Genomic DNA, 14,902 nt, shown 5'->3' with positions numbered 1-14,902 from the left:
GATATGGGGAATACAGTAGATTTCTCATAGCCTTTTCTCCATCCATCAATACAAATGAAAAGTACTATTACAGGGTTAGGCTTTTCCCAGTTTTATCAATTGGCACAAGGACTGTTAACAAGCAAGGTCATGTATTTATGCAAGGTTGTTTTCTCCGAAACAATTAGTTGATGACCCACCAGTTTTGTCATATTCTTTTTTTAAATAAATTTAGAGTACACAATTTATTTTTTCCCCCGCCAATTAAGAGGCAATTTAGCACGGCCAATCCACCTATACCCTGCACATCTTTGGGTTGTGGGGGTGCAAACTCTACAGACATCGACCCGGGGCCGGGATCGAACCCGGGTCCTCGGCGCTGTGAGGCAGCAAAAGGTAACCACTGTGCCATCTGATTTGTCATATTTGGATTCCCAATTCTGAACTGTCCATCCCGGTCAGAAGAGTTTAATTATATGAGACACGTAACAATTCATATGCTTTTGAATAATCTTATCACTACATTCAACTGAAATTATGGTGCGCTTCTTCTAAATTTCAGGCTGATAAGGTCGGGGGTGTTGGAAAAACTAGGATTATGAAATAGAAAATATAAAGCTTACTTGGAGGAAAGATGATTTACATAAAGGTTACTATTTAAATGCAAGATTCACAGCACAACTTAAGCATAGTGTAGTTTTAAACATTATATGCCACTATGCAGACCCTGCTGTGTCATATCCACTAATCTCACCAAGACAATGTTGTAACAATTCACCTGATTGAAAGAAAGATGAACGTTTATTTATTGCATCATCATGCCTCTCAAACATTCCACATATACCTGGTAATACATTATTTTGAAGCAAAGTGATGGTTACATAACCAAACAAGCATGCCCCTCCCTCCAAAAAAAATTCTGATTCTTCCATAGCCACTTTACCCAACTTGGTAACTGAAAATAGTTAGCTATAATGTAGAATTTTATTCTAAAGCTTTACAGTTAAGGAAGATGCAGCATATAGTTTAAAGTTCAGTTTAGCAACTGGCATGTGTCAGTGATGACCAAGTCAAGACTGGTCTCCAATGTGATGGTCAAGTAGCCAGGTTCACATAACATTGGTCATATAGCAACAGCGGTCACTGTATATGGAACTGTGTCAAAACATGAATTACTGCTTTCACAGGAAAATAAGATGTTGCTGAGACAGGGAGAAACAGAGAGGGAGAAGAGGATCCCATTCACCATCCAGTGACCTAGTTATATAAAGAACATGACTAAAAAAATAAACATTATAGCGTTGTTCATTTTAAGCACCATCTGGACTTTGCCATCGAGGAGTTGTATTTTATATTAAGTTACATTATGTTTTGAGTGAAACATTGCAATGTACTATACCTTTCTTTTTAATCTTCATTGGTTTTGGAGGCTTCATGGTACCAACCGCCTTCTCTACGTTAACCTCTGAAAGTAAACCTTCCTGTTGCTCCTCTTCAAAATCATATACAGACAAGTCAACATCTTTGGAATCATCCACTTTGTAGCGCAGCTTGTTCTTTTTCTTTTTGATTTTTTTGATAGGTGGCTGATAATCAGGATCTTTCTGCCAAGCGGCCGAAGCATCCTCATCCTCCCGCATTTCTATTGCCCCATCTTCTACCGTCTCCACCTCACCATTTGCACCTACTTTCACAACCTGAAACCCTTCAGGTAGGGGAAGGGTGTGACAGATTACAGGATCCCCTTCCTGAAGTTCATCTTTGGGAGCTTCATTCTCATAGTTTCCTTGCAGCTCATCAATACTGCTTTGGGCTACCTGCACTAGCTGCAGTTCACCAAGGTTTATTGGCTGCTCCTCCATATTCACCACCTGCAGCGTGATAATCTGTGTATCGTCTACAGTGTCTGAATCGTGAGCTGCACCCTCTATTGGTTGCTTCATTTGTAGTAGTGTAGGGTCCAATGGTTGCATCATTACCACTTGCAAGTTGCTATTCATATCTTGTGCTGCTACCTCAGCACCATCCGATTCTTTCTGCTGCCCATCTGCATCTTCTGGTTGCCCACCTTCGCGTCGTCTTTGATAGGTTTTGTGCTCTTTGACCTTCGTAAACATTTCCGACTCCTCCACAGCCACATTATCCGACTCGGTCGCCATGGCAACTGAAATTTAAGCAGCAAAACAGTCAACTATAATGCAGATTTAAAAATCAGGATCACATTAGTCATAACCAGATATATTTTCACACTGGGTGCCACCAAGGTGTCAGCAAATAGAAGTTCCCTAACTGCTTTTCAATTCATTCAATAAAACTGCATTAAAGAAAAGGCCTGCAACCACTCAACATTCCTGGATGTTTATATAATTTGATATTATGGATAGTACTTCTAATCATTAGCAAACTCAATAGTGGTAATATACAGTGCTTGTAACAGGTGTACTACCTTTTCCCTTTAAAAGGAAGACAGGCAAGAGAACTGTGTGACAGGGAGAAATTAGATGTTTGGCAAGTTGTTATCTTAACAGGAACTATAACTGACAAGAAAATAGAAAAGGAGGGAGAAAAGAAGAAATGGGACAATTTTGTTTTAAATCAATAACTAATGAGTAACCATTTTTTAAACTAAATCCCAGATTAACAAAAATCTATACAATGGATTAGACATAAAAGCTGGGATTTACAAACATTGCAACTGATAGTTTATAATTTGTTCTTAGGCATTAATATTCTATTATAGAATGAGACAATATAGGTAGTGGCCAGTCAGCCACTATACCCATGATGGCTCTTTGGTAGAGCTATCCCATTAGTACCCACTCCCCCATAGCCGTGTAATGTATTTACCCATTCCAATTGAATCTACGACCACCATCCTTCAGGGCATTCCAAATCACAACAGCTCAGGCAAAAACTTGATTCATCATGTAATCACCTAGTCTTTTGTCAATCATTTTAAATTTGGGTTTGCAGGCTACTAACCTTTCTGCTACTGGAAACAATTTCTTCTCCTCCCCAACTATACTTTATTCATAAAATGTATTAAAAACGGCAAAATAAATCAGTTTATTCCAATATTGTTACTCACCGCGATTAGTCAATAATTACAATGTTCATTACATGTCAAACATGCCGCCCCTCAATGCATATAGTCGAAAGGACTCAGGCCGCGGTCTTTCCCGATTGCACTTTTGTGGCACCTGCCCCAAATCTTTGTGCATTCCTTAGTGTTCAATTCGAAACCTTGGAAAATATGTATCCTTATTTACTCTGATTACTTACTTCATGATTTTGAACAGTTCTATCAAATCTCCTTTTAACTTTCTCTGTGATAAGAACTACTGCAATTTTGTCAGTCTGCCTACATTCACCTTTCGAGTAAATTTCTTTTGCACTTCTCCAAGTGCCTTGGAACCCTTCCTAAGGTGTAGTGCCCAGAACTGAACACTCCAGCAGGGGCTTCATTACTGTTTTATAACAGGTTAGCTTAACTTCTTTGCTATTGCCCTCTGCAGCTATTGATGAAGCCAAGGATCTCATGCTTTAAAAAAAAAAAGCATCCATCTCAACTTATCCTAACACCGTCAAATATTTGTGTACATAAAGCACAAGGTTTTTGTTCCTGCACCCCCATTAATTTCACATTGCTTCTCCACAATTTTCCTCCCAAAATATTTGAAGCAAATTGAACATATGCGGTTAACAGATCCGTGCTAACTTTCATTCACCAGCACAAAATTTTATAAATGCTAATTAATTTTGTCCCGAGTTATTGCCCATCTAGTTTCTCACTGACTTTAGGCTGATTAGCCTGTAGTTACGTTTAGCCCACTGTCATTTTTAAAAGACAAGGTTGTTACATCTGCAATCAACCAATCTTCTGGCACCACCTTTATATCGGAGAATTGGAAGATTGTGGCTAGAGCCGTAGAACTTTGCATGCACCCCCCATCCAGACCAGATAACTTTTTCTACTTGGAAGATTGCAAACAAGTACAAATCTATCTAACTTTATTCTATCCAATGTCACTACTGCTTCCTCCACAGCATCCTCTGGCGGCATGGAAGCAGTGGTTAGCACTGTTGCTACACAGTGCCAGGGACATGGGTTTGATTCCCGGCTTGAGTCACCGTCTGTGCGGACGGTGTTCCCGTTCTCCCAGTGTCTGCGTCGGTTTCCTCCGGGTGTCCCGAAAGACGTGCTGGTTAGTGATTTGGACATTCTGAATCGCCGTGTACTCGAATAGGCGCTGGAGTGACAACTAGGGGATTTTCACAGTAATGTCATTGCAGTGTCAATGTAAGTATACTTGTGACACTCGTATCTGAAATGAAGTCAGTTGTAAAATGCTCATTTATACCTCAGTCATGCTCTATGGTCACAAGAAGATCTTGTTTATGTTCCGTAATCAGCCCCTCTATCTTTTTACTGTGTTTATAAAAAGATTTCGGGTTCCCATTCAAGCTAGTCACAAATTGATTCTATTGCTCTCAGCCCCACTCACTGCCTTCATTAGCTCTCTGTACTTTCTATACTCACCTTAGTTATTTTAAGCCTAACATCTCCTTTCTCAGTCTCATAACTCCACATCTGTCAAGTGATCCAGGGAGCTTTAGCCTTTAGCTTTGGAAGCTCTTCCTTTCCCCCTCATGGCAATATATCCACTCTGTTTGAGCCACTTCCTCTTTGAAGGCATCTCGTTATTTAATTATTGTTTTGCTTACCAATTTTAGATAGCAGTCCATCTGGGCAGATCACTTTTAAAACTTGTTGAAGTCCCCCCACTCTAGTGAACAGCATATCCATTTTCTCCTCATAGTTCATCTTTCTAACAGATCGGCCTAATTTTTCTCCTCTGCTGTTATGAAATGGTTATGTGCTTTTTAAGTTGCAAACAAAATGACATACAATGCTGCAGGTGCAGCTACAAAACTGTGTTTCAAGACACCTTCTGGGATTTGACCTAACTCCCTGTTCACTTTGTTTATTTCAGCCTAACTATGCTTTTGCACGCTTGGTGACAACTCAGCCAGTCCCTAGATCTCTCACGATTTCTCTTTTGGAAAGTTCTATCCCAACCAGGAACCTATTCTCCCCCAATAAAAAAAAATTACTTTGAATGTGTAAATATTGGAATTAATTTGTCACCAATTAACTCAAGCACAAATAGAAACAGAAACAGGCCATTCGGCCCCTCAAGCTTGCTCTGCCATTCACAATGATCATGGCTTATCCTGCATCTCAACTCCACACTCCTGCTCTCTCCATTTACCCCTTTTCTGTCTAGAAATGATTTCCTTACTATACTTCTTGTGACAATTTCCACAGCCTTCTGTGGTAGAGAATTCCACCGATCTGAGTCTATTTGTAAAATCTAAAATCCTGTTAACCATCATTCCCTAACTTACTCATTTCTTTTTAAGCTTCGTGCCAGTATAAAATTCATCACTCTGCACTCAACCTGCATTTAAACAGCAGTTGGGTATTCAGTTCTTGCCCTAACAATACAGGTGATCATTCAGGTCTTTCACCCACATTCAGTTAGCTCTCAACTGCAAACCTAGTTTCAGCCAACCATATCCCAACCAAGAATGTATTGAGGCGAATTCAGTTACCTGTCCATTCTAGGTCACTATATCACTTTTTAGGAACAAAATCGCAAAATGTGCACTCAGCTACCCTGGAGGTTCAAGGATGCCTTAATGACTAGTCAGCAATTCTACTGTAACTTGCTGTACCATATCCCACCAACTGTACTTCACTTACAAAAAGCCATTATTCTGTCATGACGTTAACTTTCCACAAGCAAAAGGTAACAGAATAAGACAGAGTGGCAGATCTAATTAGCACACTGCTCTTACACCTCTACAACCAGGGTTGAAACCCAACCTGGATCGCACTCGTTAGTTCTTTGTGAAATAGGTTCATGTGAATCTTATGAAGAGAATCAACTACTCATCATTTGAACAAATTGGCAATATTCAATCAAAAATGAACAACGGGGAAAATATACAAGCGTGTAGTACAAAAAAGTTCACCCGATATTGGGCAGCACGGCAGCATAGTGGTTAGCACAGTTGCTTCCCAGCTTCAGGGTCTCGGGTTCGATTCCCAGCTTGGATCACTGTCTGTGCGGAGTCTGCACGTTCTCCCAGTGCCTGCGTGGGTTTCCTCCGGGTGCTCTGGTTTCCTCCCACAGTCCAAAGATGAGCAGGTTAGGTGGGTTGGCTATGATAAATTGTCCTTAAGTGTCCAAAAAGGTTAAGTGGCATTTACTGGGATAGAGTAGATACGTAGGCTTGAGTAGGGTGCTCTCTGTAAGGACCGGTACAGACTCACTGGACCGAATGGCCTACTTCTGCACTGTAAATTCTATGATACTACGAAGACAATTTTTTGGTATTGCAAAATAAAACTTGCATCATATCTGGCCTGGATTCTGTGACCAATAAGAAAGGATGTTCCATTCCTTAGCATCAATACGTTTCACTTTAATGAGCACATAAGTCACTTCATATAGGCATCCTCCTGTGAATACAGATAGTAGTCTCAGCATAACCTGTTCCCATGCACGTGTGTGTGAATATAGCTTTACAATAATGCCCAGGTATCCATTATTTAAGATCAAATATTTTTCTTTAAACTTCAAGAATCGTGAAATCGGAGAACCTATGTTAACTGTGGCTTTCAGATGACAAAAAGCTTGTCCTAATTTTGTGTTTAATCTTTATTATTATTGTCACAAGCAGGCTTACATTAACACTGCAATGAAGTTACTGTGAAAATCTCCTGGTCGCCACACCCAGGAGCCTGTTCGAGTACAGAGGGATAATTCAGAATGTCCAATTCACCTAACAGCACGTCTTTCAGGACTTTAGGTAGTTACATCAGATGTACAACAGGATTATCATTAAACCAGTGCCTTCAGCTGATGTGGAAGGAGATTTGGAGTACTCTCAATTCTCTCAAAGTTCAAATAAAAAAAGCATATAAATTCTTCAAAGTTTAAAAATAGTTACATAATTTCCTCAAACCCATTCCAAAATACATAAAGTAAAATGTTATATTAAACCTGCAGGTAGTGCTATCTGTGATCAGGTCACACTGAACTAATAGATGGACACATTAGCTCACTTATATCGTCCACAAACATGAGGGGTATTACAATATAGTTGCAAAAATTACATTTTGCCCATTTCCATTTGACAGTCAAACTGCATTTTAGTTTTACAAAGATCAAATCAAGATCCATGTTCAGCCACTCCAAAATAACGATCCATCTTCTCTCAAGGCAGGGCTGTGCACAAGTACAAGCTGCTAAAAAAAATAAAGTCCGCATATCCTACCAGTACTCACCACTATAACATTTCCCAAAGGGGGTGGAATATCCACTGGAGACATCAAAAAAGCAACCTTAAGGAGTCACAAAAGTTCGTTGACAGCACAACAGTGGCTGTTGTTTTACTCTCAAATTCAGTGGCATCTTTCTGACTGAGAAATGCAGACCAGTTTGGTCCTTTTCTTAAAACCATGATTTTTACTGCAGTGCAATCTCAAAAATGCGATCTGGCGAGGCCGTTTGCATGTGTATTACTTGAAAACAAGTAATGGAAGCTTCAGATAATTTTATAACAACAGTTATGTCCTCCAGAGTCGGCCGCAATAAAATGTGTAACGATTTCCACACGATGACAGTTGTGGAATTTTTAATCAAATCAAGATATCTACAAACCTTTAACATTTTAAAAAAACCGATGCGATTGGGTTGGATTACAGCAAATTTGCTTAGGTTAGGTTTAATACCGAAGCGACAGTCAGGCCACATTCTACTTGCTACTTCCTTTTCAAAGACACTTGACAGATTGCATTTGCAAGTAATGGAGTCGCTTGTCTGGTCTGATTCATTTTAAAACTCTAAAGTTTTGTGGAAGGGAGTTAGTTGAGAAGGGCGGGGAGGAAAGGAGTGAAAAGGGAGAAAAACAAATCCTGCGGCCGAATGGGTTGCCACTGCCTGCTGGATTAAGAATGCAAAGCTTCATTAAAAATGTGTCCGGGTTGCTTAAAATGGCGACGGGATGGGGAGGGCGAGTGAAATATCTTTCCATCCCTCCACCCATGCCATCTCCCGTTAGAAATAACTCGCCACTTTGCCCTGCCGACTGCGATCAGCCCGGTTATAGAGGGAGCTCTTTGCAATTTGCTGCCACCGAGCGGGCCCTTGTGATAGACGGGCGAGAGGGAGACACAGGGGGAAGACGCTGCTCGCAGCGGCTGCAGCCGGGGAGCCGAGCCGCGAACAAAGAGGAAAGGCCCGGCCTCGCCTCCCGCACGCCAGGAACCAGCCCCGGGGAGCAAAGAGCCGCCGGGCCGCCCTTCCCCCGGCGGGCTCCCGGGCGGCGAGGTGAATCTTGTTTTTTGGGGCCGGTCGTTTAAAGGCTTTCTTTAGCTGCGGGAGTGGAAGTTTTTTTTTCCCCGAGTATTTTTTTTCCTCTGTCTGAATATAACGATAGAGGGAGACAAACACACCCAGCGCCGACAAGCCCCATCGTGACACCTAGAGGCGGCACAAAGGACCTGCATTTGGCCCCTCTAACCGCTCTCACTTACATTTTCACCGTCTTTTCTTGCAGGAAAAGTCCCTTTCGGTGTCTCCCGATGCCCGCGTGAGGTGCCCGGCTGCCCGAAACACCCTGAAAGCGCGGGGCCAATCTGTTAAAACGTTCCCATTAGAGCAGGGAAGAGAAAATGGCGGCGCCCGCTCTCACTGCGCATGCTCGGCAGCGCCACAACTGTGGGGACGTGCGCGGGGCACTGTGGGTAGAGGGCAGAAAACGCGCGAACTTCTTGTTTCAAAAAGAAACGGTTTAAACGGTCGCCAACGGAAAAGAGGGCATGAAGGCCGCGGCAAGAGCCCACCCGGACATGACGTCCGCAGGACAACATGGTGCCTCCTTCGGCATGATTCAGCAATTACAAGGCCGCGGATTCTCTCTGGAACCTGATGCTGTCATGTGTAACTTATTTTAATGTACTGGTGAAACAGATCGCAATTCTGAAATTAAAGTCAACATAACAACTGCTGGAGTTACAAATAAAAGGTCAATCAACATCTGGAAAGAGATGAGGATCATCCTTGGACAGAGGTTCTTGAGGAGTCTTTTATGCCAAAACATTTGAGATGCCAAACCTGGCTGGATATTTTCCTGGCGATTTCATCACTGTGGCTGCAACTGCCCCCCATATATCCTTGTCAACAAAATATTTTATCACCAACTCCAATATTCTAATTAATAAAAATGTATTCCAATTCGGTCTAGAAGTTTGCAGATGATACGACTGGTGGGTCGTATCTCAAACAACGACGAATCAGACTACAGAAGGGAGATAGACCACGTGGTTGCACGGTTTACTGGAAATAACCTCTCTCTAAATGTCGGCAAGACCAAGGAACTGATCATCAACTTCAGGAAGCGTAGCACGATCCCTGTCTACATCAATGGCTCCGAAGTGCAGTTGGTCGATAGCTTTTAAGTTCCAAGGGGATCACCACCATCAACAGTCTGTCCTGGTCCACTCACGTTGATACAACAATCAAGAAATCCCAACAACGTCTCTACTTCCTTGGGTTTGGATTTTGTTTATTGTCACATGTACTGAGGTACAGTGAAACATATTTTTCTGCGAGCAGCTCAAACCGATCATTTAGTACATGAAAAGAAAATACATAATAGGGCAACACAAGGTACACAATGTAAATATATAGACATCAGGTGAAGCATACAGGAGTGTAGTATTAATCAGGTCAGTCCATAAGAGGGTCGTTTAGGAGACTGGTAACAGCGGGGAGGAAGCTATTTTTGAATCCGTTTGTGTGTGTTCTCAGACTTTTCCTGCCCGATGGAAGAAGTTAGAAGAGTGAGTAAGCAGGGTGGGAGGGGTCTTTGATTATGCTGCCCGCTTTCCCAAGGCAGTGGGTTTGTGTAATGGACTGAGCTGTGTTCACGACTTTCTGGAGTTTCTTGTGGTCTTGGGCCGAGCAGCTGCCATACCAGGCTTTGATGCAGCCAGATAAGATGCTTTCTATGGTACATCTGTAAAAGTTGGTAAGAGTTAGTGTGGACATGCCAAATTTCCTTAGTTTCTTGAGGAAGTAAAGGGACTGTTGTGCTTTCTTGGTGGTAGCGTCGACGTGGGTGGACCAGGACAGATTTTTGGTGATGTGTACACCTGGGAATTTGAAACTGCTAACCATCTCCACCTCGGCCCCGTTGATGCTGACAGGGATGTGAACAGTACTTTGCTTCCTGAAGTCAATGACGAGCTCTTTAGTTTTGCTGGCATTGAGGGATAGATTGTTGTCATTACACCACTCCACTAGGTTCTCTATCTCCCTCCTGTATTCTGACTCGTCGTTGTTTGAGATCCAACCCACTATGGTTGTGTCGCCAGCAAACGTGTAGATGGAGTTGGAACAACATTTTGCCAGACAGTCGTGTGTGTATAGGGTGTATAGCAGGGGGCTAGGTGCGCAACCTTGCGGGGCCCCGGTATTGAGGACTATCGTGGAGGAGGTGTTGTTGTTTATTCTTACTGAGTATGGCCTGTGGGTCAGAAAGTCGAGGATCCAGTTGAAGAGTGAGGAGCCAAGTCCTACGTTTTGGAGCTTTGATATGAGCTTGGCTGGGATTTTGGTGTTGAAGGTGGAGCTGTAGTCAATAAAGAGGAGTCTGATGTAGGAGTCCTTATTGTCGAGATGCTCCAGGGATGAGTGTAGGGACAGGGAGTTGCTGTCTGCTGTGGACCAGTTGTGGGTTGGATCTCAAACAACGACGGGTCAGAATAAAGGAGGGAGATAGAGAACCTAGCGGAATGGTGTAATGACAACAATCTATCCCTCAATGCCAGCAAAACTAAAGAGCTCATCATTGACGTCAGGAAGCAAAGTACTGTTCACATCCCTGTCTGCTGTGGACCGGTTGTGATGGTATGCGAATTGCAGTGGATCTAGGCAACCTGGGAGTATGTAGCTGATGTGCTTCATGACCAACCTCTCGAATCACTTCATTACGATTGATTTTGGGCACCTGACAGTAGTCATTGAGGCACGTTGCCTGGTTCTTCTTTGGCATCGGTATGATGGTGGTCTTGAAGCAGGTAGGGACCTCTGAGCGAAGTAGGGACAGGTTGAAGATGTCTGCGAACACATCTGTCAGCTGGTCCGTGAAGGCCCTGAGTGCACGACCAGGGGCCCCGTCGCCTTCCGAGGGTCCACTTTCAGGCAGGTCAATCTGTGGCGGTGGATATGGGTGTGTCCGGGGCTGCTGGAGCACTCTACAGCGGATTGATGGTTTCCTGCTCAAACTGAGCATAGAATGCATTGAGTTCATCAGGGAGGGGTGTGCTGCTGCCAGATATACTGCTCGGCTTTGCTTTGTAGCGCGTTATGTTGTTTAGGCCTTGCCACAACTGACGAGAGTCTGTAACGCTAGTCTGACTCCAGCTTGGTTTGATTGTCTCTTGGCATCCCGGATGGCTTTGCGGAGGTTGTACCTGGATTTCCTGTGTAGGTCAGGGTCGCCTGACTTGAATGCTTCAGACCTGTCCTTCAGTAGGGAGTCAATCTCCTGTTTAAGCCATGGCTTCCGGTTGGGGAACGTACATACTGCTTTCTTTGGCACGCAGTCGTCCACACATTAACTGATGAAGTCTGTTACGGTGGTGGCATACTCATTTAGGTTGGTCGTTGAGTTCTTAAATATGGACCAGTCCACTGTCTCCAAGCAGTCACGCAGGAGCTCTTCTGTTTCCAGCACTGCATAACCTTCTTAGCCAGATTCTCCCGCTTAAGTTTCTGCTTGTATGCCGGGAGGAGGAGCACCGTCTTATGATCTGATTTTCCAAAGTGCGGTCGGGGGATGGAACGGGAGACGCCCTTGATTTTTGTGTAGCAGTGGTCAAGAGTGTTGTCGCCCCTGGTGGGACAGGAGAGGTGTTGGTGGAATTATGGCAGTTCACTCTTGAGGTTGGCCTTGATGAAGTCCCCGGCCACGATGAATAAGGCCTCCGGGTGTTCTGTTTCACTGTTGTTTATGACCGTGTACAGTTCGTCCTATGGAAGCTAAAGAAATTCAGCATGTCTGCATCGACTCTCACAAACCTGTACAGATGTGCCATAGAGAGCATCCTATCCGTCTGCATCGCAGCTTGGTATGTCAACTGCTCAGGCCAAGATTACAAGAAACTGCAGAGTGTGGTGAACTCAGCCCAACGCATCACACAAGCTTGCCATCCTCCCATTGATCTGTCTATACCTCCCGCTACCTCAGGAAGGCAGACAGCATTGTCAGAGACCCCTCCCACCCAGGCTTTGCCCTCTTCCAAACCCTTCCATCAGGCAAAACAGAAGCTTGAAGACCCGCACATCCAGACATAGGAACAACCTCTTCCCCATGGCTACTATACTCCTCAACGACTCTCCCTCAGACTGAACTGTACCCTGTAAGAACATTATTCACGACGCCTATACTGCTCTTGATCATGTATTTGCTTTGTTTGGCCCTTGCTCCGCACTGTAACCAATCACTATTTGTCGATGTATTATTTGTCGATGTACTTTGTCGATTATTCTTTTTGTATACTGTGTACATTCCCTTGGCCGCAGAAAAATACTTTTCACTGTCCTTCGGTACATGTGACAATAAATCCATCAAATAAACTGGAGAAACGGCCAGACACGTGGCAGGTGAAATTGAATGCAAAGATTTACTAAGCAAAGCGTTTTGGTAGAAAGAACGATAAATGGCAATGTAAATTACATGGTAAAATTTTGAAGTGCGGGAACATAGACATTGAGGGTGTGTGCATGTGCACAATTTAAAGATGGGGGGACAAGTTGAGAAAATTGTTTAAAAAGCATATAGGATCCTAATTTTTATAAACTGAGGCATAATATATAGAAACAAAGTTATGCAAGCCTTGACAAATTGCTGGCAAGGGCTTATGTAATGATACAACAATGCACACCAAAGTTTTGAAGGATGTTAAGGGCTTAGAGAAGGTGCAATGGAGATTTAATGGTACAAGGCCGTGGATGGGGGGGGGGGGGGGGTGCAATCACTTGGAAAGACTACAGAAGCTAAAGTAGTTCTTCTTGGGGCAGAGAAAATTAAGGGAATATTTAAAATCATGAAGAGCTTTGAGAGTGCAAATAAAGAAAAACTGTTGCCAATGGCAGACGGGTCAGTAATCAGTAACCGAAGGACACAGATTTAAGACAATTAGTGAAAGAAGGAGACAAATTTATGTGCAGCAAGTTGTTATGATTTGAAAAACGCTGCCCGAAAGGTCAATGGTAGAAGATTCAACAGCAACTTTTCTGCTTTTCAACTTTGGAAATTGAATGAATATTTGAAGGGGAGAAATTGGCAGGGCTATGGGAAATGAGCAGCACAGTGGGACAACGCATCTATCAAAGAGCCAGCACAGGTATATTGAGTAAATGGCTCTGTTTTATCATTCCACGATTTAAGTGTTTTATCATTCCATGATGGGCGGCACAGTGGTTAGCACTGCTGACTCACAGCGCCAGGGATCTGGGTTTGATTACGGCCTTGGGTGACTGTCTATGTGAAGTTTGCACATTCCCTATGTGTCTGCATGGGTTTCCTCTGGGTGCGCCAATTTCCTCCCACAGTTCAAAAATGTGCATGTTATGTTGATTGGCCATGATCGATGTGTGGGGTTATGGGGAGTGGGCCTAGGTAGAGTGCTCTTTTGGATGGTTGGTGCGGACTCGATGGACCTAATGGCCTTCTGCACTGTAGGGATTCTATGCTCAAAAGAAAATGTTAAAAAAAGCACAGAGTTTTTCAATGTCCCTATGATTTTCTCCTGTGTTGCAGAAGTATCCAAGAAGTTAATCTTTAATTCCTGGAACCGCAGGACATTACTAAATGATTGTATATTTTCTCTACTTTGATACATATTAATGACTGATGTACTGAATGATAGAGTGATCAACTGGTGGATGGCTTTTCCCCTCATTGACTATTTTTATAATCTTAAATCTTTAAATCTACTTGTAATCGGCCTTCCTTTTATATAGTAAATCTCATTTTTTAAAGCATCTTTAAGATGATGGCTCTGCAGCAACTAGACACCCAACAATGTCATTCCAACCAATGCTTTCATCATACAAAATTGTATATTCAGTTCATCTTACTTGGGTTGGTCTAGAATCAACTTCCTCGTTATTTGTCATGATTAAAAAGGTGTGGAATGCCACCACGCTCCAGCAATTATTTCTGTAATTTCAGGCATGGAAATTATACCTGGTTGTAAACATCACTTACATCAGGGAATTTAAAGGAAGCTCCAGTTATTGTGTAACATCCAGTGTGGTGGTAGAACATACAGACCAGGAAGACCCAAAATGTGGTCTTGAATTTGTGCTATTAGTTGATCTCTGCTAGGATGCCATACATTACAAATGTTTTCAACATCAATTGACTAAGAAAGGAAAGATCGGGTAGGTTCACATTCCCAACTGCTGTTCCATGACCTGTTTCAAAAATGAATAGAATACTAATTTCACTGACTCGACCTGCATGAATAAGTAGCTCTTGGGCAATATACTTGTGGCAATTGGTTACTCGAATTAAATCCTAGCGTGAGTCCAAACCTTCAAGAAAGGGTGGGAAAAAAATTGCAAATAAAATAGCTGGGTGTTCTGAGATTGAAGCAAACAAATTAATCGGCTTAAAAAACAACACGAAAGAGAAATGAAGTGTTTTCATTGAGTCTTACCATTGTAAGTTTTTGGTGTAATACAGTCGTGCATTCATTTATTTTCTACATCCGTATTCTCCCCATCTTTCTTTAGATGTTTGAATCCTCGCTGGGGACATCTCCACAGGCATGTTA

General features: G+C 42.8%; 1 protein-coding gene across 5 annotated transcripts in view; it reads right to left on the bottom strand.

The window, feature by feature from the left end:
• Positions 1-8,764, bottom strand: part of ctcf (CCCTC-binding factor (zinc finger protein)) — a 61,835-nt gene extending 53,071 nt beyond the window's left edge. For 2 of the 5 annotated variants that reach the window (XM_072518315.1, XM_072518319.1), the window contains exons 1-2: positions 8,588-8,764; positions 1,379-2,143 (exon numbers count right to left, since the gene is read on the bottom strand). In XM_072518315.1, coding sequence (XP_072374416.1) covers positions 1,379-2,138 — 760 coding nt within the window. In that variant the 5' untranslated portion in view covers positions 2,139-2,143; positions 8,588-8,764. Of the gene's footprint in view, positions 1-1,378; positions 2,144-3,067; positions 3,223-7,336; positions 8,474-8,587 lie in introns of those variants that run through there. The other 3 variants (XM_072518316.1, XM_072518317.1, XM_072518318.1) reach the window with 3 other exon arrangements.
• Positions 8,765-14,902: the final 6,138 nt, after the last annotated feature.

This window comes from Scyliorhinus torazame, chromosome 10, assembly GCF_047496885.1.
Source record: "Scyliorhinus torazame isolate Kashiwa2021f chromosome 10, sScyTor2.1, whole genome shotgun sequence".
Lineage (NCBI taxonomy): Eukaryota > Metazoa > Chordata > Chondrichthyes > Carcharhiniformes > Scyliorhinidae > Scyliorhinus > Scyliorhinus torazame.
Note: the sequence above shows the minus strand (reverse complement) of the source record. Positions and strands in the feature narration are given on the sequence as shown.